Source organism: Osmerus eperlanus, chromosome 23 (genome assembly GCF_963692335.1).
Source record: "Osmerus eperlanus chromosome 23, fOsmEpe2.1, whole genome shotgun sequence".
NCBI lineage: Eukaryota > Metazoa > Chordata > Actinopteri > Osmeriformes > Osmeridae > Osmerus > Osmerus eperlanus.
The window spans coordinates 8,455,088-8,477,774 of record NC_085040.1 but is presented as its reverse complement, the minus strand read 5'-3'; the positions used below and the strand labels follow the sequence as shown (position 1 = coordinate 8,477,774).

General features: G+C 46.9%; 1 protein-coding gene and 1 long non-coding RNA gene across 11 annotated transcripts in view; both read left to right on the top strand.

Moving 5' to 3' along the window:
• The window catches only part of LOC134009869 (uncharacterized), a 636,131-nt gene that overhangs the window by 539,741 nt on the left and 73,703 nt on the right, over window positions 1–22,687 (top strand). The window lies entirely within an intron of this gene.
• Window positions 1–22,687, top strand: part of nrxn2b (neurexin 2b) — a 532,900-nt gene that overhangs the window by 483,404 nt on the left and 26,809 nt on the right. For 6 of the 10 annotated variants that reach the window (XM_062449590.1, XM_062449587.1, XM_062449588.1 and 3 more), the window contains 2 exons: window positions 10,808–10,979; window positions 21,468–21,557. In XM_062449590.1, coding sequence (XP_062305574.1) covers window positions 10,808–10,979; window positions 21,468–21,557 — 262 coding nt within the window. The remainder of the gene's footprint in view (window positions 1–10,807; window positions 10,980–21,467; window positions 21,558–22,687) is intronic. The other 4 variants (XM_062449593.1, XM_062449592.1, XM_062449591.1 and 1 more) reach the window with 1 other exon arrangement.

Below are 22,687 nucleotides of genomic sequence, written 5' to 3'. Positions count from 1 at the left end.
AAAACAGCCTCATTTGCATACTGGCACATATATTTAAATCATGTTTTGCAAGTTTGCACTGTTCCCATAGCTACCAACACTGTCTCCCATGGGTCAAAATGTCACCGGTGGTGAAAAGGACAACCCTGACATCATCACTGAACCTCCCCTTTCAGTCCACCTCCTTCACTTCCTCCATCCCTCCCCTACACCTCCTCTCTCTTTCTTTGAACCCAACTGCCGTACACAGGTCAGTAACACAAGAATAAGGAGTACGTCCTATAATAATTTATAAAGTATGCCGTCATGTAAGCGCATACTTTTCTTCAGTGAACATAGCAGACTACGGCACACAGGAAAACTATAGCAATAAATAATACAGATTTGATTTGATTTTCTCCCACTTGGGTTTGTCCTCACAGTACAATACTGTTTCTTATGTGTGTGTTTGTGTTTGCATGTTTGTTCTGTGAGTTCTCTTTTCCTTCTCACTGTGTGCTGTAATGTACACCAGGTCTCTGGAGATCAAGCTGTGTGATTTAGCATACTGAGTGTACCACGCCATCTCCACTTATCTGTCTGTCAGCTCCCTGCTACAGGACTATCCCAGAGGGGTTAGGGTGTTTCAGCCAAATTAATTCAGTCGGCTACACCTTGTCTTCAGCATTAGGGTGTCTCTGTGTAAATTGGCATAAAAATAAAGTTTGCACAATTGTTGCCTTTTTTTCAATAAGTTACTTGGAACTTTAGACAGGGCTTACTACACCTGTAGCACCCCCCCCCACACACACACACACACACACGAACACACACTGAAAGAGAGAGGAGGAAAAGTAGAAGGTGAAGAAGAAGTGTGAACGGATGTGTCCAGCTAAAAGGAATGTGTGTGTGTGTGTGTGTGTGTTGGTGCATACGTGTGTGTATGTGGAACCTTAAAGGACCTCTATTAGAGGCAGAATCATTGCCCCAGGCCAAAATGCCCACATCTGTCCAGCTAAACTGTCTCTTCTACTCGGGTGTCCAAAGGGATTGGAGCAGCCAGCTCAAGCACCCGAAGGCCTCCAAACTAACTCACCCTGTTTCTCCTTCCAGAGAGAACTGTGTTCTTGTTGTCTCAATAACTTAATACACCTTTGGGGTGTGGGGTTGGGTCCGTTGAAGGGCCCAGCTGGAACAGACCTATCTCTTTGTGTGTGTGTGTGTGTGTTTGTGTGTGTGTGTGGTCTTGTTTAACTACCCTTGTGGGGACCAGAATAGTAAACACTTTTTTACTTTGTCTGGACTTTATAGGAATCCCACAAGTGATTTTTATAGGAGGCTTTAGCGGGTTAGAATTTGTGTAAGCGATGGAATTACAATAGAGGTTAGGGGTTAAGGATAGCACCATTTTGATATGTGAGGGAATTGTACTGGATGTCCTCACTAGGATAGTAAAACAAACCTGTGTGTATGTGTGAACGATTGTGTGCATGAGTGGGTGGTGTGTCACATGAGTATTATCTTCCCTGCATAGCTTACTTATCCATCACACACCCTCACACACACAAACACACACACTCTCTCTCTCACACACACGACACACTTATACAATGCATTCACAGATACAAATACACCATAGTTCAGCCAGGCCCAGATTGCACACGGAGGACATGGTCATGATCCCTCCATCACATCAACAAAGGATACACAGGAAACACGCAGTCTCACACCCACACACATTCATATCCAGGGTGCCAATCACTGCAGTCAACTTAGAAGCCGAGAAGAGCGAAAGATAGGCTGGACGGAGAGGCAGAAAGATGGAAAAAAGGAAGGTAGATAGACAGAGCGGGGATTGTGTGCCCATTTATCCGTGTTTGCTCAGTTTAGCGCTGAGCAAATATTAGCCGGTGCCTTCGCAAGCTGTTCCCTCCAATGGGCTTTCACCTTGCGCCAAGCCCGTTTTCGAAATGATACAGCCACTCCCTGCAGGACGACAAAACAACACACAGACGGACGGACGATGATAAGGAGTTAAAGAAGTGAGGAGAGGGGAAGAGAGAGAGAGAGAGCTGCATTCACAGCCCTTCATGTTCATCTCTTGGCTAGGAGAGAAAGAGATGGAGAGAAAAGAGAGAGAGGAGTTTCATTAGTGGTGATCGATGTGTGATGTTTCCTTCATGTATCAGACAGGATTGGAACTCCTTAAGGTATTGTGGCATATGATGTAACGCCATGGCCAATATCCCCTGTGTAAACCGAATCAACATGAATTGGATTAAATTCCTCCACACTTTCAGTTCCTTCTTGACCAAACCAGAAATATATTCCATACTGGAGGGTTGAGCAGGTTCTGCGATGTTTCTGTGATGCTCCTATTTGGTTTGGCTACCATTATTTGTTGGTGTCCACTGTTAAAGTATGGATATTTATCAAACGTGGCACAGTTTGCACACAGTTGAAAACTCCAAACTATTAAAAGTCCGTTTGTATCTGTTGTGTTCCTTCTCGGTTGAGTGAAAGGGGAGATACAGGAAGGAGAGAAGGTTTATGTCCACCTTGCTGGTCCATTGCTGTTTTGTGCTGCAGTGGGATGGAAGTGAGAGGATGATAGAGATAGATGGAGAGAGAGAGTGAGACAGAGAGAGAGAGAGGAAACAAGAAAGGGAACAAGAGAGGAAAAAAGTGGGGTGGAGAGCACTGGAGACAGAAAACACTTTGCTCTTGATTTTGTCAGAAGGTCAGACTCATTCTCTTCAATTTTAGCCAGCTGTGTGCTTCTCCTCCTCAAAGCGTTCTGAGAGTGGGGAATCAGCCAGGGAGAATACACACACACACACACTAACACACTAACTAATCTTCAAGATAGTGATCGAGAGAAGACAGAGACTCACTCTGTTCCGGACACCGTCCATCTTTCAAACACCCACGCACTAACACAGGCGAAAGAAAACAGACAAGCACACACAATGTCAAAATCAATCGCTTTGTGTAGACAGGAGCAGATTATTTTCCACCCCCCAAATCTTCTCCATTGCTCTTTCTATCTCTGCCTATCTAACATTTTAGGCCATTACATTTGGGGGATTTAATTTCCTAGAAGTAATTTAAACTATTTGCTCAGCATACAAAGTCCAAAAATAATGTTTGCCCATGGACATACACGCTACAGACCACACTGCAGAATGCACACACACACGTACGCCCCTGAATCCAGTCAACAACATCATCTGAAGGTGAGGATCTTTCCGAACCTTCGTTGTGTGTCTGTAGCTTCTAACGAGTCCTCCGAGAAACCAGACAGGAAAAGGAGAGGGAGGGAGGGACAGTAAGGAGATGAAGGAAAAGAAAAGACTTTGTGAGGAGGAGGAGGAGGAGGAGGAGGAGGAGGAGGAGGAGAAGAACGAGGGAAAGAGCAACCGTTTGAGAAGGTACACATGTAGAAAGGTTCAAGAAACCGAGGGAGAGAGGGAAGAACGGACTAAAACCGTCTACACAGGTGCTATTTTGTCCCCGTTGAATACCTCGCAATACCTCGGCCAACAGCTGAAAGTGGAGGGAGTTTGGGAGTCGGGGGCGGACGAGCATCGATTCTACTGCCTTTCTAGAGAGGGGTGTTGTTCTGGCTTCCACCCAGGGGAGACACCCCCACAGAACCAGCTCTGGCTCTCGTCCTTCCCCTAGCTCGCCCGTCATCTTCTCTTTCTTTTCCCACCGCACCTCCACTTCCAGCTCTACCTCATTCCCGTTTCAGAAGTGTTCTTTTTTTTTGGTGCCATCTCTCCAACTCTCCTCTTCCAGTTTTCTTTCTGGTCAGGTAACAGCTTGACCTCATCAAAAAATCACTTTGCTGCCCCGACCCCCCCCACCCACCCTCAAAATGGTGTCGAATCCACGAACAGATGTTTCTCCCCTATCTACGGGGCTCCTTCTCTGCGCTTCTAATCGAGTTTGAGACGCTTACGGCGAGTCCTCTTTTCTGAGACGGAGAGATGTATTCGTCAATCCTGGGGGGGGGAACAGGAGGCACTAATGTACCTCCGCTGGTGCTTCAAACACACACCTCGACGGGGAAGAGAGAGGAGGGGTTGGGCGTTTGAAAGCGAACCCTTTAACTGTATGGTGGTGAGCGTTTCAGACTCCCCCCCACACACACACACACAGCACTCTATTTTGGCCTTTCGCATGCATTCTGACACACGATCACGATATATACTTATACAAGCATACGGTATGTGTACGGGGACACACACATAACAACTCCCCCCGCCCCCCAACCCAACACACACACACCAAACATAGACATCGCAGTCCATGTCAAAGCAGTCATGCTCTAACGTGGTCCCGCACACCAGAACAAAGACAACAGAGTGTAGACTTGTGAATCACGTCCCACTCCACTAGTGTGTGTGTTCAGGTGAAGCCTAGCCGCGGGGCAAACTCAACACAGCCCACATACCCCAGGCAGTGATTCCCACTCACACACACACACATGCGTACACACAGATCCACCTGCATGCAAGCCCATCGATATTCCCACGTCATTTAAAATTGATCGCAAAGGTTACCTAGCTTGAGGACACAAACATGTTTTCATGGCTGCCTTGGTGTTTGGTGTTGGTGTATGTATTTACGTATGAGTGGGTGTCGGTGAGTGAGTGTGTGTGTGTACCTATGTTTAGAAGTGGGTGTTCTAACCTTTGGGGCTTGTGGTCAGGTGTTGAAGGACATCATCCATCACTAGTCTCAATGCATAGATCTGTAGCCAGCAGTAATAATCAGCATTCGCCATTGTACAGTTTGTGTGTGCATGGTGTATGTGTGCTCTCTATAATGGATGTGAAAGGGTGATGTTTGCGTGTGTTTGTGACTGTGTGTGTGTATGTGTGTGTGGTGTGTGTGTGTCTGTGATTTTACCATTAAACTGCACTCTGAGGTCAAGGACTGTCTAAGAGCGGATGAAGAGAGAGGAGGTTAAGAGGGGACAACATCATCAGGATTAGAAGCTGGTGCTTCCGATGATTTACTTCTTCCCAAATGCCGTTCATACAGCACACGTAGCTAAAGCTTGTCCACTGTGCACTGTCAACTGGGCATGCCCAGTGTGAGTCATGCTCTGTTAGACTGTCACACTCACTTACACACACACACACACACACAAGCACGCTCACCCTGCGCACACGCACTCCTGACAGATTGATTTGTAAGTAGATTGGATCTTTTGTCTTCCCTCAAGTTTTCTCCTCTTTTGTTTTGCAGACGAGGGTTGGTTGGATGTGAAGGCGGCTGGCTGGCTGTAAGAGATATGGAGAAGAGAAAGGTTGAGAGAACGAGGTGTGCGTGTGTGGGGGGTGAAGAGAGAGAGAGAGAGAGAGAGAGAGAGAGAGAGAGAGAGAGAGAGAGAGAGAGAGAGAGAGAGAGAGAGAGAGAGAGAGAGAGAGAGAGAGAGAGAGAGAGAGAGAGAGAGAGAGAGAGAGAGAGAGAGAGGAGAGAGAGAGAGAGAGAGAGAGAGAGAGAGAGAGAGAGAGAGAGAGAGAGAGAGAGAGAGAGAGAGAGAGAGATAAAGCACTATTAAGACGAGGAGATGGCGCAACTTTCTCAAGGTGACTGCCAGAGATTACAGCAAACACATACAAATGAGTTGGCAGAGCAGAGCAGCAAGGAGACACGAGAAGAATGAGGGAAGAGAGAGAGGGAGAGGAGGGCAGGGACGGAAAGGAGTGATGGATGAAGATAGAGAAGGGGAGGTGGAAAAAGTGGTATGGAAAGAAGGGGAGAGACAGGGAGAGGGAGAGAGTAGGAGAGAGGGAGAGAGAGAGAGAGAGAGAGAGAGAGAGAGAGAGAGAGAGAGAGAGAGAGAGAGAGAGAGAGAGAGAGAAAGAAAGAAAGTGAAAGAGAGGACCTGTAAAGAGAGCCATGCAGGCTCGACAGAGAGGAACCACTTTTTTTCACACTGACCATGTTTACCCTAACACTCCGGTCACACTTACATGAGTCACACTGTCAGTTCCTAATCGTGTGTCAAAGTCTCCTTGGCTGGAGAGAAAGAGATGGAGAGAAAAGAGAGAGAGGAGTTTCATTAGTGGTGATCGATGTGTGATGTTTCCTTCATGTATCAGACAGGATTGGAACTCCTTAAGGTATTGTGGCATATGATGTAACGCCATGGCCAATATCCCTGTGTAAACCGAATCAACATGAATTGGATTAAATTCCTCCACACTTTCAGTTCCTTCTTGACCAAACCAGAAATATATTCCATACTGGAGGGTTGAGCAGGTTCTGCGATGTTTCTGTGATGCTCCTATTTGATGCTCCTAAAGTGAAAGAGAGGACCTGCAAAGAGAGCCATGCAGGCTCGACAGAGAGGAACCACTTTTTTTCACACTGACCATGTTTACCCTAACACTCCGGTCACACTTACATGAGTCACACTGTCAGTTCCTAATCGTGTGTCAAAGCCAAAAGTGTGAGGGGCAAGTTGGGGCTATGAGTGGTGAGAGAGAGAGTGGTCCAGGAGGGAAAGCAAAATAACAGTATTCTGGACCCCAAAATTGTATTCTTGTGGCCTCACAAGGTGAGGTGTCGGTCGGGGAATTTGCAGGGTACTCAAAGTGAGTGGATTGGGAGGGATTCAGCCAGCGGGTCGTCTTGATTGTTACATAAAGGCCCTCTTTCTTTTGTTATGCAATACTGCAGCCCCCGACTGCAAGATTAGCTGACTGTATGGCCCTCTGAAATGGCTCACACTAACTGGAGCTTCCCTACGCAAGTGTTCACGCCCCGGCGCTGATTGCATTGTCTGCTTTTTGACGAATCCTAGTCCGACGGCTTCGTACTGGCCCGCCGAAATCACACGCATTCTTCTCTGCGTTACGTAACGCTCCCATGCAGCGTGTCAATCACCTGATTGGACCGTATGTTCATGGCCCCTCTTCTCCATCGGCATCAAGCGATGAGCTAGCGAGGGAGGGAGGGAGGGAGGAGGAAGGAAAACAGACGCGCACGCGCGCGCGTGTGTGTGTTGCACGCATGAGTGACAGACTTGCCTTGCACATTCGAGGAGATGTCTTATGTGCGGTGGCTTTCTGAATGAGAAAGCTCCTTCTCAGACACATGTCACACGCACTTGCTGTCGTTTTATTTTTTCTTCTTCTTCTTAATTGATTTCACTGATACGTACACTGGCTGCGAAAGAAAAGACGGCATCTTGACGTCTTCAAAAAGCTGCTTTGATCTCTTAGCACCTCGAGGCCCTTGAAGATCATCAAGGTTCCTCCCCTGTCTTTTAATCCGGCTGTTTCTGTTTGCTCCCTCATTCCTCTCTCTCCCTCCTTTTCTTTCTCTGCTGCTCTCTTACCTCGGCCACATCATCTGTCTTCTCACCCTTCTCTCTCTCTCTCTCTCTCTCTCTCTCTCTCTCTCTCTCTCTCTCTCTCTCTCTCTCTCTCTCTCTCTCTCTCTCTCTCTCTCTCTGTCTCTCTGTCTCTCTCTGTCTTTCTGTCTCTCTGTGTCTCTCTCTGTCTGTATCTCTCTCTGTCTGTCTCTCTTTCTCCCTCTCGCAAACGATTTAGTATGATCGGCAAGAGTCTGACTGATCTCACTGTTATTGGTGCGTCTCATTTCCATTCCAGTTCGGTCTGCATTGCCTGCACACTCAAGGTCATGCTGAACACACCCCAGACAGACATGCTCCCCTCTAATTTACACTTTCCTTACCACCTCAATGTGTTACCCAGGGAAAGCTTCTACCTCATGAGCATAACGGGGTTGTTCAAACTGAACATTGATTCTTCGATGTTGCAGTTTATAGAGAAGGGGGAAAAACAGCAGAACTGACAACTCGATACTAAAGCTAGCGGCACAATCAAATGGGAAGGCCTGCTTCCTTGAAACTTCAAAATAAAAGCATCTCTGTAGCTTGAAACGAGATACTAACAGTATGTTCTCAATAGGACACTAAATCATTACTATCTAACTAAGCTTCTCATGATGGGTCACATTTACTGTAAGTACTAAAAACTAAATTCTGTAAATTATATATAATAGCCTACATTTTGTGCATTTCTTGATAAACAGCCTAAAAGAAATATTAACTGATTTAGTTACTCGCAATTATGCAAAGGTGTCATTACACTATGTAGGATACAGGTCCATCCAGAGGACACCTGCTAATTGTTCCAGCCAGGAAATAGACCTACCCCTGTGATAGACTGCTCTTTCATGGCCTGAAAATGATAATCCTCTGTAATAAGTAGTGGATAAATTCAAGATAAGTTAACAGGCTAAAACACTTACTAATCGTTACTGAAGTTGTCTGTAATGTAACTAAAGACGGGTACCAGTTATTGCTAGCCAATGGGGGGTAGTCCTCTTCAGCTTACCCAGCCTTTTGATTGTTTAAATGAACTTGTTAGTTGAATGAGACCGTTTCATCACTCTTTGCTTAAGGTGCTAATTGGCCTTTAATAGAAAAGCTCCATAAAACTAGCGGGACACCAGGCAGCCCACCTACCGATGCACACGATTGATATGTGAAATAAACAAAAACACGTTGCAAAGTAGCATATTTTTTCGGAAAAGTCAACACATAATTATTCCTAACGTTAGACTCCATTCTGCCGTTTTGAATTCATTGTTTTGATTTCTTATTGTCTCACCTCCATCATCCCCTTTCCATTCGTATCAGTGCTGCAGGCATGAGTGCCGCTAGTCACGGGAAAAGTTCTTTTTTTTCTTGTCCTGTGATATTTCGCTTAAGGAAATGGCTATTAAAATGTCATTATGGCTACGCTGAAAACCATCTTTAAAAAGCAACACTTCCCAGCGGGTAATGGGCTCGATACATTCCCCTAGACACAAGCCCTAATGTTGTGGAACGTAAATGCTAATCTTTCTGTAAATATCACTATAATTCGCCTTCTTCCTTGCTCTTCTTATTCCTAATGGTGTGGATGTGTTTGACCAAGAATCTATTGCAAAGGCAAATTAAGCTGTCTTTGAGGTCGGGCAGTGATGGATTTGGTCCGGTCCCTTCCGTTGTTAGCGCTATGCTGACATCCGCCATTTTGTTTTCTTTACTGCCTTTCCTTGATTATCTAAGAAGGTTTTGATGAAAGGTGCACCATGCTCATATTACAATACATGTCATCATCTTCAGACTGTTTTCATCTTTCAGTCAGTATCAAAAGAGAATTTAGACATGTCTAAACCAGGTGAATGGACTCCAGAGTCCGTCATCGATCGATTAAGTGCCCGAGAGCCTCCTAGCCCTTGAGCTCTGGAGACTGACATCCTAGTTATAGGATAAGGTCACCACTTCATCCATTTCACATCCATCAAACACCCACATAAAAATGGCAGCCATTTCAGATCTTTTTTTGAAAACTTTTGCTAGAATCTATGATTAGGATGGGGCACCACTAGGGGAAGCACTGTTAGGTTCGTTTTTTTTTCCTCCTTGAGCTAGTGTAATTAATCCACCATTTTGACTGCTTACATATGGCTAAGCCTCTGTTGATCCCACCCTGGCATTAATCATCCCCACCAACACCTTCATGACACAGCAGTCGGAGCACGCTCAATTAAGACCCTAATCGCTACTGTCACCCGTGCAAGGCAATTGTGGCCTCATTGAATAACATTACCACTTCACCCATAGCAAAGCATGTGAAAAGCGTGCATTTAAAAATGCACATAACTTCGACCGTCATTACACCCCTCATTAAATTGCCGTGGCAACAACCACTACTCTTATTTACTCAATTAACTTGATACTTTAGTCTTTGAAACATATTCCGTATTTTAGTTTCTGTAAAATGCTTCAATCTGGCATGAATTATTAAAATGTGCTTCTAGCCAAGGGCCTGCTTTAACCGCCAAACATCTCGGCATGCGGAAGGTCCCAAATGAATGTACAGTGCAGCTCATGAGAAAATAATAGGATCAATGGAGTTGTCTGCCGACCACGGCTGGAGAGGACAGATAGCGATGTGTGGCTATGACCTCTCCTGCAAATGAGCTGGACATCTCATGTCAACCAGGAAGTGTTGGTGGGGAAACTACCCACGAACAGATGGGCAAGTGGAACGACACCCACAACCTTGAGGAAATATGTTACTTTAAAAGGCTATGGTGGATCGTGCAGGGTCTCTCTCTCTCTCTTTCTCTCTCTCTTTCTTTCTGGTCTTTTTCTCTCTCTCTCTTGCCCTCTGGTCTCTCTGTCTTTCTCCCTGGTCTCTCTCTCTCTTGCTATTTAGCTCTCTGGCTCGGTGGTCTCTCTCATGGTGTTTGTATCTGTTTCTTCCTCTGTCCTTCACTCCAAGACACAGCTACTTTCTCTCTCTCTTTCTCCCTTAGTCTCTCTTTGTCTCTCCCACCTCCGCTCTTTGTCTCGCTCGCTCTCTTTCTTTCTGCCTGTCTCTCTTGCTCTGTCACTCCCTCCCTCACTGGCAGACTCTCTAAATGACTTTGACCTTTACCGGGACCGAGGACAGGAGGCGCAGTGGGAGATGAGCGGGGGACAGTCCAAGGGAGAGAGGGGAGAGGGAGCGGAGGAGGGGAGGGGGCGAACTGTAATAAACTCAAAAGCAGTAGGAGGTTGACAACACAAATAGATGGGGAAGGAGTGTGGTGGTGAGGGGAGGGGAGGGGGGGTAAAAGGCTGTTGTGGGCTAAAGGTGGGGGAGTCCTCACCATGGAATCTACTGCACGACTGATGGATGTAGACCCACAGTGGTGCCTCAGTCAGAAAACTGGGGGATGCTGGACATTGTCTTTCTAGCGCCTTTTTTTGTTGTCCGAAAATTACCCTCTCACACCTTCTCTCTGCGCTCTCCTCTTCTTCCAGGAACGGGGAAAGATCGGCGTGATCTTCAACGTGGGAACGGACGACATTGCCATCGAGGAGAGCGCGGTGATGGTGAGCGACGGCAAGTACCACGTGGTGCGCTTCACGCGCAGCGGAGGTAACGCCACGCTACAGGTGGACAACCAGCCCGTCATCGAACGCTTCCCTTCAGGTAGGAGCCCGGCGGGGGGGGGGGGGGGTCTAGAACGGGGGGTGAAGGATGGGGGGGTGGTGAGAGGGGAGGGAGAAGAGGGTGTCAAATGGGTCTGACAGGTCAAGGGCCGTGAAGGGTTAACGGTCTGAGGTGAACCGAACGGACACGGCGGAGAGAGGAAGCAAAAAACCTGAAGGAGAGCTCACTCAAAATGGCCGAAATGAAGTGTGACACAATCCGTTCAATTGGCTTTTCCTCCTCATCTAAACGCGACGCTCTGTACATTTTGCATAATCGCTTCCAGGGCTATGGTATATTTACAGCATTATACATATTTAGTGTGAGCGCACATTATGCCAAGCAATTAAGCTCTGTTTTTGAACCAAAAAGCGTAAAGTGCACGGTACGAGTCCTTAGGCAAACAACTTTCGACCTGAAAGTGGGTCTGAAATCCCACTGCAAGACTTGTGTGTCCCAGGGCTCCCAGTGCAAGGGGCCATATATGGGGCACTGTAATATGGATGTGGATCTGTCTTTAGGGGCCCACCAGGGGGCAGGGCCAAAGACTAAAGGGTTCCAACAGCCTCTAGCTGTATACACAGAAATCATACGCTTGAAAACATAGCTCACACACAGACACACTCTTACACACACATACACACACACACACATCCAGGAAATAACCTCCTGCTGTGAGTCAGATCAGCCCCCTGCAGTTCCCTAGGAGTAATTATCAGCTGCTATTCCTACATATATCATTTAATCCCTCTATATTTCAGGCCGATACAGCATATCAACTCTCCCTTGCAGACTCTCTCCACCGTGTCCTATGTCAACCGTGGGATCTCTCTTTTCATGGTTACTCAATGGAAGACATTTTCTGTTTCGGATCATCCAACGCTGGGATTTGTAATTTTGTTCCGTGTTCTTTTGTCGTTGTTTGTGGTTAGATCACTAATATCTGTTTAAGTTCAGCAGACTCATGTCCAATGTGATGTGCACAAAGGGATTTGAACATGCAACCTCATGATCTGCAGTCAAATGCTCTACCACTGAACGTCACCCATCCCTACTACAATAGGACCTGTAGGTTTGTAATCGGAAGCAATGTCATTATAAGGGGGGGGGGGGGATTCATCATTTGTAGAAAAAAGAATTCCCAAAAATATATTGGGGCGTTTTATTGTTAAGAGAGTTATTGTTTACTCTGCAATTTCAAGTACTTCAACACAAAATCGAATTTGAGTTAATACATCTACTTTCATACTTAGTCGAGCATCGCAATGGTTGAACAGACCACACTCTTGCGCGTTAGCTCTGAAATGTGCTATAGCCTGGCTCCATAGAGCACCAACATGACGACAGTACAGTCCCTGTCTGCAAGGTCACCCCACTTCTAGCCACTTCTACCTCTGTGGGTTGGCGCTGTCAGATCATCACCCCCATCTGTCAGAGCCAAAATGGCTGACAGAAGAGCTAGGCATCCCACTGGATGTCCTCTGACAGTTGCTCTTTTCTCCTTTATTGTGATGGAAACCAGCCTCTCGCCGTGACCCGCTCGCCGGTAATGCTAACGCTAACGGCATCACAGCCGACAGCAGCCTCTGTCAATGCAGCCCTGTTCCATAATGTCACGTTGATTCGGTTTGTCAAGGTTTTTCTTGTCCCTTTTTTTCCCCACTTCTTACATCGCTCCTGCGGTCGTTTGTTGTCTGACGAGAGTCTCTCTTTCCCTCTCCCTCCCCCCGTTCTGTCATGGATCGAGGCTGAAGCTGTTTTGTTTGTATACATAGTCTCCGGTGTTGTTGTCCTCAAAGCATGAGAGGGGGGTTGTTGAAATGGAACCAAAAATGTTGGGGAAAGGAACTGTAATTGGAGGCTGGGGTTGGGTGGGTAGGTTGGGGGGGGGGGGGGGGTAGGTTGGTGGTGGTGGTGGGGGGGGGGGTGACAGTTTATTAGCTTTATGCAGCATTCATGTGCGCCGGCACGCACATCTCCATTTCAAGCGCTCAACTTTGATGACACCCGACATTGGGGCTTCCACAGGAAACAAGAGATGTTGCACATTAGGAGAGCAAAACTCTGTCAAGAAGGAGGGGTAGAGGCGGGTGCCAGGGGGATGGGTGTGGAGAAGGGAGGGGGCGGGGGGGGGCAGCTCCTAATTGAGCCAGAGGGTGCGTGAAGACAGGAAAGAGGAGGGGTGTATTTTAAGAGGGAGGGAGGGAGGGAGGTCGGGGAGAGAGGTGTTGAAACACAGCGCCGTGACCCAGATAAGGGGAGAACGAGAACACGGGAGGTGGAGCGCAAACGGAGAACCTGCACGCCGCTTGCTAATGTAGCCAATATGTTTGGTACCACCTAGATAAGTCCACACACCATTTGCTTCTCTCACCATGCTCAGCTAATAGCATGCTAGCTCAGCTAAGTACTTGATAAAAATCCAGTGACGGGCTCGGCGGCCATTTTGTCAGAGGGCAAACAACCTCAATCCCAGCCATTGCGGTGTGAGACATGGGGCCCCTTGGCCAAGCTGCTGCTGCTGACAAGAGAGAGTGCTTAGATTGCAGACCGATAGTAGGCCGGTGAACCTGAGGACCACAGTGCAGTAGAAACAACAGATCAGGAAATATATCTGCTGTCTCGGCAGAGAGGGAGGATGAGCGAGAAAGAGAGAGAAAGATAAATAGGGCAAAAAGGAGGGCAAGAGAGGTGCGGTTGCATTTAGTCATTTAGCAGATGCTCTTATCCAGAGCGTTTGTGCACGCTCGGTTGCTGTCATTCAGTGCAACGAACAGTCAAGTACCTCGAGATCGCAGAGATAGTATGAGACACACGCACACACACATTGCCTACTACAAACCGGTGCTGTCTTTAAGTGTAAAACTTGAACAGCTCCCCTTTGGAGTGCCCTCTCGAAAAAAAAATTGGCTTAGACAAAGCGAATGATACAACGTGCTACGGCCCTTAACACAGATAGAGGTGTCTCACTCCTGGGGACGAGATTTCGAGGAGGAGACTGATGAACGAAAGCAAGGGTAGGGGTCATAAGCATCCTGCTAAAACAACACTGACAAATCACGGTGTCCTCGGGGTGTGTTTGTGAGTGTTTGTGCACGCTTATGTGGATTTGTGTGTATGCGTGTGTTTTTTAGGTGCGTACAGGTCCCACCAACAGACCGAGGGCAGACAGGGAGTGTCAGGAAATGGTTGTCAGCTAATACAGTGAGTCATTCTTCCCAGTGGGGTCCAGAGCCCCGAGTTATTGGCCCTCTCTTCCTGATGTGGGCTCAATAAAAACATCCCAAAGTCAATACCGACAGCCCCAACCAAGCCTTCGTAAACGGAGATCAAACGTCTGGGGGATGCTTCTCTGTGTGAAATAGGAGTTCACTGACTCTTTATCACAACTTAGTTTGTTAGCTGTCACTTCAAGGTATTGCAGCTATACGTGGTGTAATGGAAGTTCAGTCGGTGGTTCATTTTTCGTGGGCGTTTTCTCCAATAGTTTTAGACGTCACATATCTTTGAGGGCGGGTTTAGGTGGAGTTATTTGGATATGTGTGAAGCCCTCTGTTACAGTGCTAGTGAAATGGGCTCGACAAACACAATTCAATTTGATTGCAGCGAATTTAGGTTTGATTTCTGGTAAGTGATATTGAAATGAAGGATTCCAGCTAACAAAATGTAATTCCAGGACGTGACCTCAATGTTGTTTTATTCTCAACAGTCATGGTTACGTACCTGTGGTGCCAACTGATGACAGTTATGTCCCAAGTCTATTCAGGACGTAGAAATGTGTGGGCCTCTGATTGTCCTAATGACAATATTTAGTAACATTAGAAACGCTAGGAAACGTAGACACGATTAGATCCACTAACGGTTACTGTACGTAACCTTATGAGGATGACCTAAAATAACGCTTTAATAAAGTGTACAAGAAAGGTACCTGCATTTGTAACATTCCCTAGGGTCTTACGGGGGTACTGAATGTCACAGCCTGTTTGGGACTTTTTAGGTACATTCATATTGTTCCCCATTCACACATTATGAACGTACCTAGATTGTCCAAAACAGGCTGTGGCATTCAGTACCTTGTAAGACCTTAGGGGAACGTCACAAACGTCTAAGTTATGTTCCTTGTAAGCTGGGATGTCAGGCTGTAGTTTTGGCATTCCATCAAAATTTCTTCTCAAGCTAGCGTACACGGGTTAACGCTAGAATTGAGAGCTAATCATGTAGAGCTCAAACGCACCGAGTTGTACTGTACATTGGAAGCTCATGGTTTTGTAATAACCTGTTAAATTTGATACAGTTAGTTGCAACCTCCCCTGTGGCTTAGCTCTAGTTCAGACGGTATTTAAACACTGAATTGGACACCAAATTCCACCTAACAAGCCATGTTTTAATGTATTGCAAGCAAGTTTTCCTTCACCTGTAAACAGTTTGAAAGAATAGCATTCTGCTGCTCTGTGCTCGGGAAGAAAATGTTCTGGGTGTTTGAGTGCGTGTTGTGTCTGTGTTTGTTATCGTGTCGAGGCTTCTACCCTGCAAAGCAAGCTGAAGAATGAAGCACGGGAGAGCAACTCCAACTTTCGCCCTTTCACTCGCACCTCTTTTCATTCCTCTCCTCCAGAATAGCAAGCACTCACCTTCCGCTACTGTTACCCCTTATTGACATCAACTGTGACCACGATTAAGCAAGTCCAGTCCCTTTTAACACTGTCTCTTGGTCCAAATGTATATCCACGGCTACAGCCCTGGATGTTTATTATGGCTCGTGCGTATGCACATTATGTATCCAGTTGGCCCATAGCTTGTCCGCGAGGGCCATGTTTGTGCCGTTGCGACTACATCATCACGAGCAATAAACGACAGACTGTGCCTCTTGCTCCCTGTCTCCTTCTCTCACTCTGGCTGAGAGCTCAGCGTTGTTTGACAGGAGGAAGAGGAAGAGTGAGGGGGGGTGGGGGGGGCAGCGGAGGGCCATGGAGTACAGCAACAGAGGACAGATAGAGAAAGTGCCATAAAGCGATAAAGAAAAGTGAAAAGGAGTGACAAGGGCCTCTGAGAAAGAGAGAACATTGCCCCCTCTCCTCCGGCGCTGCCTCTTCCACCTCTGCAAGGCTCTTTCTCAACGGTGAAGTGGTTAAGAGTGTTGACCCGTGGCGAGAGTGAACCAAGTGTGTGTGTGTGTGTGTGTGTGTCAATCTGAAGACTCCAGTGCCCCCAGCTAAGGCTGTCTTTGTCCCATACCCATTTACTGTATCTCCTTTCTCCCTCCTTTCCCTCGGCAGAGAGAAAGAGCGAGAAAGTGGGAGAGAGCGAAGGATAGACAGGAGAAAGAGTACAAAAATGGAGATAAGTGAGATAGAGCAAAGGTTTCTGTATATACCATACCATATATACCATATATAGGTGTCAGCAATTGGGCATCTGTGAGAGAGACAAAGAGAGATAGAGAGAGAGAACAACAAGAGAAAAGCGTGGCGCAGATGCGAGAGGCGAGCTTCGATAGCTCAGCTCCGTCTTTATCCCCCCTTCAGCCTAAAGGTATCTGATGCCCACCTAAGTGCCCCGGGGGGGCGGGGTAGAGAGATCAGACAGAGCCCAGGGGAACCCAGGGTTAGGTAGCAGTCTGGCCCAATGTCATTCGAAAGGATTTGGGGATGTACTGTATTTGTAGTCTTTTGTTGCACGGCAATGACTAGTACATCCACAGGTAGAAAAGATGGTTTCAGATTCAGTTGTATTTGATAGGGAAGTGGGGAATTGTAAAATGTTGTGTATAAGCCTACTGTATATCTCCACTGATAAGTGAGGATCCAATTGTAAGGTGTGTGAAAGCAACATGTAGCCAACTCCCATTGATCTAACTCCCATATAATTCCAATTGAGCTAACTCCCATTGAGCTAGCTCCCTTTAAACTAACTCATAGCTAACTCCTACTGAGCTAACTCCCATATGGCTAACTCCCATATTGTTAATTCCCATTGAGCTAACGCCCATTGAGTTAACTCCCATATAGCAAACGCCCATTAAGCTGACTCCCATAGAGCTAACCAGAGACAAGCATCCCCTTGGCCTGTGACTTCCTATAGGGAGTGGCCTGCAGGGCGGCTGGCTCTGATTGGATTTTTCACAGTTGGATGGCGCCTCCAATTACAGGGCCGGCAGGGTTGTGGGACGAGAGGCTCCGTCAACGCTGAGAAGCTGGAGAAGGAAAAGATTGCTTTGGCTAATTAGCGTACTGACAACTTTGATTTTCACACGAGTTGAGAGCACCCTTCTCTCCACAGAGCCCCCCACACCCACCCACCCACAACGCTCTGACACTCACTCCTACCCCATCTCTCTCTCCCTCCTTCACAAGCTTGCATGCAGTCTCCCACTGTGGCTGTGTCAGGACGGAGAGCTAGTTAAAGTGGTGCTGAGGACCAACCGACAGACAACTCACTGCCCGAGATGTGAGGGCAGCACTGCCGTTATCGGTACTTCGGCAGGTGGCCATTTTGAATGTGTCAGTGTTATGACGAATCGAAGATTCTTGCAAAGTACCACGTATACACATTTATTCAGAGAGAGGGAGGAAAGAGAGAAAGAGGGGGGGGGGGCAATTCAGAGCAAAACAGATAATGAGGGGGAGAGGATGAGGGACAAATGAAAGAATGAGATAGACACGGAGGGAGGGAGAGAGAGAGAGAGAGAGAGAGAGAGAGAGGGAGAGAGGGAGAGAGAGAGAGAGAGAGAGAGAGAGAGAGAGAGAGAGAGAGAGAGAGAGAGAGAGAGAGATGGTCTAACATTCAGTCAGCTCCATTCCCCAGGATGGATTTCTGATGTGTGTGCCCTGTACAAGGGCATCTAGCTGCAGGGACATGTGATATACCGTTTCCTCAGAGAGTCTCCCTCATACCACACAGTAACACACACAGACATGTCGAGTTCAGCCACACACACACAGACATGTCGAGTTCAGCCACACACACACAGACATGTCGAGTTCAGCCACACACACACACAGACATGTCGAGTTCAGCCACACACACACACACGTAGCGACTGACATGAGAGATCGAACGAACAGCTCGACCCTGAATTGTTTGCTTCGTGGGAACTGTGGCCTTCCTAATAATGCTAGTCACAGCCCAGCGCACACACTACTGTTCGCCATGCCATCCCCTGCCTGTCCTCCGCCTAGCATTGTGTCTCCCCGCGGTGCCAGTCAATCAGCGTGCCCTTGCCCTGCCCCTGGCATGGCAGCTGCGACGCCGTGTCTGGACTGGTCCCGGGGTGACAGAAATTACCCACTATAGCTACGAATCTAACCTAAGCACCACGCTTGGGCTGAAAGAGTAGACAGGCAGCCTGTGGGGCCCAAGACTTCCAGGCAAGAGGGTTGTGTGAGTCAAATCCAGGCCCCATGCACCATCTCCGGGTTTCAGGAAGCGAAAGGATGGGAATCGAAGGATGCAAGCCTCCCGGGCATGGAGATCTCTTCTCCGCCTGTCCTCTCCACTTATCGTCATTCTCTTCCGAGGACCAGTGGTCATTGTGTAAAAACCCCGCTGGTTCAGTTGTCATTAGAAATATTTCTTGCATATCTGCTAAACCAGAACAACATTATTGTCTTTTCCCAGTTATTGGCAGTTGGAACTAAGAACTATAGTTGTCAAGTACAGTCAACCGAATGAAGAGAATAGTCTTGGGAATGTAGCTGTCGACACAATGTAGGTGAAGAGACAGGACCATCTGTTTCATCTCTGTCTCCCTTCTCATGCAGATCAGGACTGTGCTTGTGGCCGAACAGACAAAAAGTTGTTTGGGCTTGTTTGAGAAAGAGAACTTGGTTGTCTTGGGACCAACAGTAACACTCTCGCTCTTTCTCTCGATCTCTCCCTCATACACACACGCGCACACATCGTGCATGTCGATCCTGCGGTTGTTCTTCGATTCGCTCGCCGTGGACGAGGCAGTTTGCCCCGTTCCGGGGGTTTGTCACTTCACAGTCCTTCTTACACCACCACCCCCTCCTCCCCCCCCCCCCCCGCCCAATCCGCCCTCACTGCTGATGAGAGAAACACCTGGAGGCTGTGTTGGGGGAGGCTACTGAGGGGGGGGGGGGGGAGTCACATGACTGAAGCCCTCAAAGCCCGCCCCCTCTCCTCCAGCAGTCATGGAGATGTAGTCATAATTAACTGCAGGGTTGGCGGATGACAACCGCCCGACTCAGTCGAGGAAGACTTTTAATGTCCTAATTGTAATCTAATTAGGGTCTGCGGAGCCATAGTGTTATGCCTTCCTATTAGATAAACCCCTCCGTGCATACACACCTCTTGTCAGGCTCCCCGTCCCTCTCTCCTTGTTTCGTTCCCTACAACTGCACACTGCCAGGGTAGACCACTCAGGAAACAAGGCCTGGGCAATAGTCCAATACTGATGTTTGATACGTTCCCTCCATTTATCAATTAATTTAAACAAGGTTTGACTGTAGCTTTCACCACCCATGCCATCTCAAGGGAATGAGCACGCAAAGCTCTTACTGTGACTGCAATGGTCACAGTTAACCACTAGAGGGAGAGGGGACAACTGTTTTTTTTTTTTTTAAGTCTGATTTTGGAGTAAGTTGTTTGCTAAAGTGAGGAGCTATCCCTTTGTTAGTTGTTCCAAAGCTGTGTATAAGCTCCATCAGAGAGAGAGAGAGAGAGAGAGAGCGAGAGAGAGAGAGGGAGAGAGGGAGGGAGGGAGAGAGGGAGAGAGCGAGGGAGAGAGAGCGAGAGCTGGAAAGAAAGTAATTGTCTTGGGAAGGTGGGAAGAGGGAGAACTTACAGTAAACCCTGTGGTATTGATTCATCTCAGTACCTCCCACCATTTCAATGTGTTTTTTCTTTCTTCCTTTCCTTTCCTTTGCTTTCTCTTCTTTCATTTGTTCCTTCTGTTATTATTTCTTATTTTCTTATTATTTGTTGCTTTTTCCCCCACTTTCTTTATCTTTCCCTCGCGCTGTCTTAGCACGTTGGCCTCAAACTCGCAATCTCTTCCTTTGAACTCGGTAGTATCTCTCTATCTCTCCCTCTTTCTCCCACTGTTTCGCTCCCTCTTTCTGTTTCTTTCTAATCTTGTTTTCTGTAAAGTGCTGGCATTGATGGTAAATGGGTTGTGAGTGGAGCTCTATAATTGCTCCACTGGCTACTGAGTGTCCTCCTCAGAGAGTGTTACCTTGCAAATCCCGAGGGTCCCAGACTAACACGCACACACATTCCCACACTCACACACACACACAAAGACGGAGACAAACAGACACCCACACGGGAACCCATGGAAGCACACTCGAAGGCATGCGCACACACTCCCCAGTGAGACCGCGTAGTGGCGTTCCCACTGCGCAGGGAGACCCCTAGGGAGAAGACCTGGGTACTGCGAAGCCCCTGGCAGTGTGAGTGAGGCGTGAGGGTGGGGGGGGGGGGTGGGGGGGGGTGGGGGTGTAGCACAAGGTCCGATGTCCAGATCAGTTAGTCTCTGTGGCCGTTCCACCTCGATCAGCCGTCTCGTTGTAGACGCAGATCTCAAAGCCCTGTCCGTGAACACCCCCCCCCCCCCCCCCCAGACATACACCCACATGTTATCCTCTACGTACAGCTTCATAGCTCTCAAGGTGTGAGCACTACGACACAGAGGTTGATTGGAGTGAAAAGGGATAATACATTTGCTCCGGCACTGTGTTTTAATGGAGGAGCAATGAGGTGCTTTCGACATGCTGATGAAGTGATGTTAATTACCAAGGGCTTCTGAGGAGTGTGTGATTACATAGACAGGGGGGGGGAAATGCAGGTTAGGCATGAAACAGCAGAACAAATTCCGTTGAACATCTTCAATTAAAGAAAAAATTAAGAGTCTGGGTTCAAATTCGATTTGAATTGGGGCCTTGGGTAACTAATAATATCATAATGCTTGAGAACTTCCTCTCTCGTCGAAAGGGATTTGCGTTGGATAGAAAACAGAAAATGTCTTCCATGTGCTAACAGTGAATTGTGTTAATTGCTGTTCCTTTGTTTCTGAGTATGAAATTGCAATTGTTGACTATGAATTTGTGAAATTGTTTACAATGTGTTGGTAAGGATTGTGATGTTAATGATTGTACTGTCAACTTCTTTGTTTGGCATAAATTATTCAGAAATGTTGAATGTTTTGACTCCATTGCTATTACTGCTATTATGTTCCGATATCTATTTTAAGTTATCAAGTGCACAAACGTAATTATATTATTTCTAAATTATTCATAAATATGTTTAACTCATAAAAAACAACCATTTAAACCAAAGGTAACTAGAATGCAGAGTCTAACCTTTCTAAACCAATCCACAAAATTATACTACTACTACAGGTCTTCATGCAAACCTAAAGTTCATAACTTGCTAAACGTTTGCCATGTTTCCCTTTTTCTAACCTTTTAACCTTTCAACTTCCAGATTTGTAACCTCTTGAATCTGTCTTTTCCAAATTCTTTAAAGGGAACTTTGATAATGAGCGCCTGGCTATTGCTAGACAAAGAATCCCATACCGACTTGGTCGGGTAGTTGACGAGTGGCTACTCGACAAAGGTAATAAAACCCCTTTAACACCACTAATGATCTTAACCAGTTAACCCAGTTAACCTTATCTCTGGAGGAGGTGCAGGGCCACACAACAAAGGTGAATGTGATTGGCTAAAGCGTGCTTCGCTTAATATACAAAACACCCAATCGGGGGAATTCTCTCTATTTCCATGGCCAACTGGTAGAGCACAACAATTTGGTCGTAGGAGCTCAACGTTAACCTCAATCCATTCTTTTGAATGATTGTGTTCCCCAACAATTGGCTATTCTTGTCGATTGAAAGTAATGAAATTCTTATCTGGTTACGGAAATCCATTAGCGCTAATTGAATTGAAAGATCTATCTCCTATGCAAAATAAGAGCACAAGGATGCCAGTGGTTTTAGAAGTTCCTCCACGTTCCAAGACAATGGCTTAGAACAGCCAATCCACAAGGGGAACTAGTCCAAGAGCACCTTGATACCATGGGCCTGCATCTCATCAGAGTTCTAACTCCCCAATAACCTCAACATAACCCCCCCCCTTCCCCTCCCCTGTAACCTGGCAAACTGTAATTAGACAACCTATTGCTTCACTTTCTGCTTCTATTGCTGTGTCTGTTGTTTGTTGTTGTGAATTTCCATTAATTATGATGATTATATACAATTAATTACCTAAAGTGACAGCTTTAGAAGAAAACAGTTGGCAGTTTGACGGTTGTGGAGAAAAGTTTAACTTGAAAGTCATTAAAAGTTAAAGGGACTATAGAATATTTTGAATTTCCTTTTCATAAAAGTGTAGTATGGTTGTTTTGGCTACATTCCACCTGAAAAAAATAGTTTCAGATAACGGTTCGGACAAAATCCCAACGCAAAGAGACGATTCTTTAACCCTTTGAGTGCCAAACGTCCCGACCTCCTTGTCTTTGGACTTTTTGTTTTGTGTTTGCGCTGCTGAAGGTGGTTGATTCTGGTCTGGCCTTCTGTCTTTCCTTCCCTCCTTTCATCCCACCCCTCCGGCTACATGCTTATATACCTCTACCATGACACCGCATGAAGCTGTGCCTGTCAAAGCTGCCTTACTGTAAATAATTGAACTGTCACGAATCGCTGGGCCCGTTCCAGAAACGTGGCCTCAGCGAATCTGCACAGATTAGGA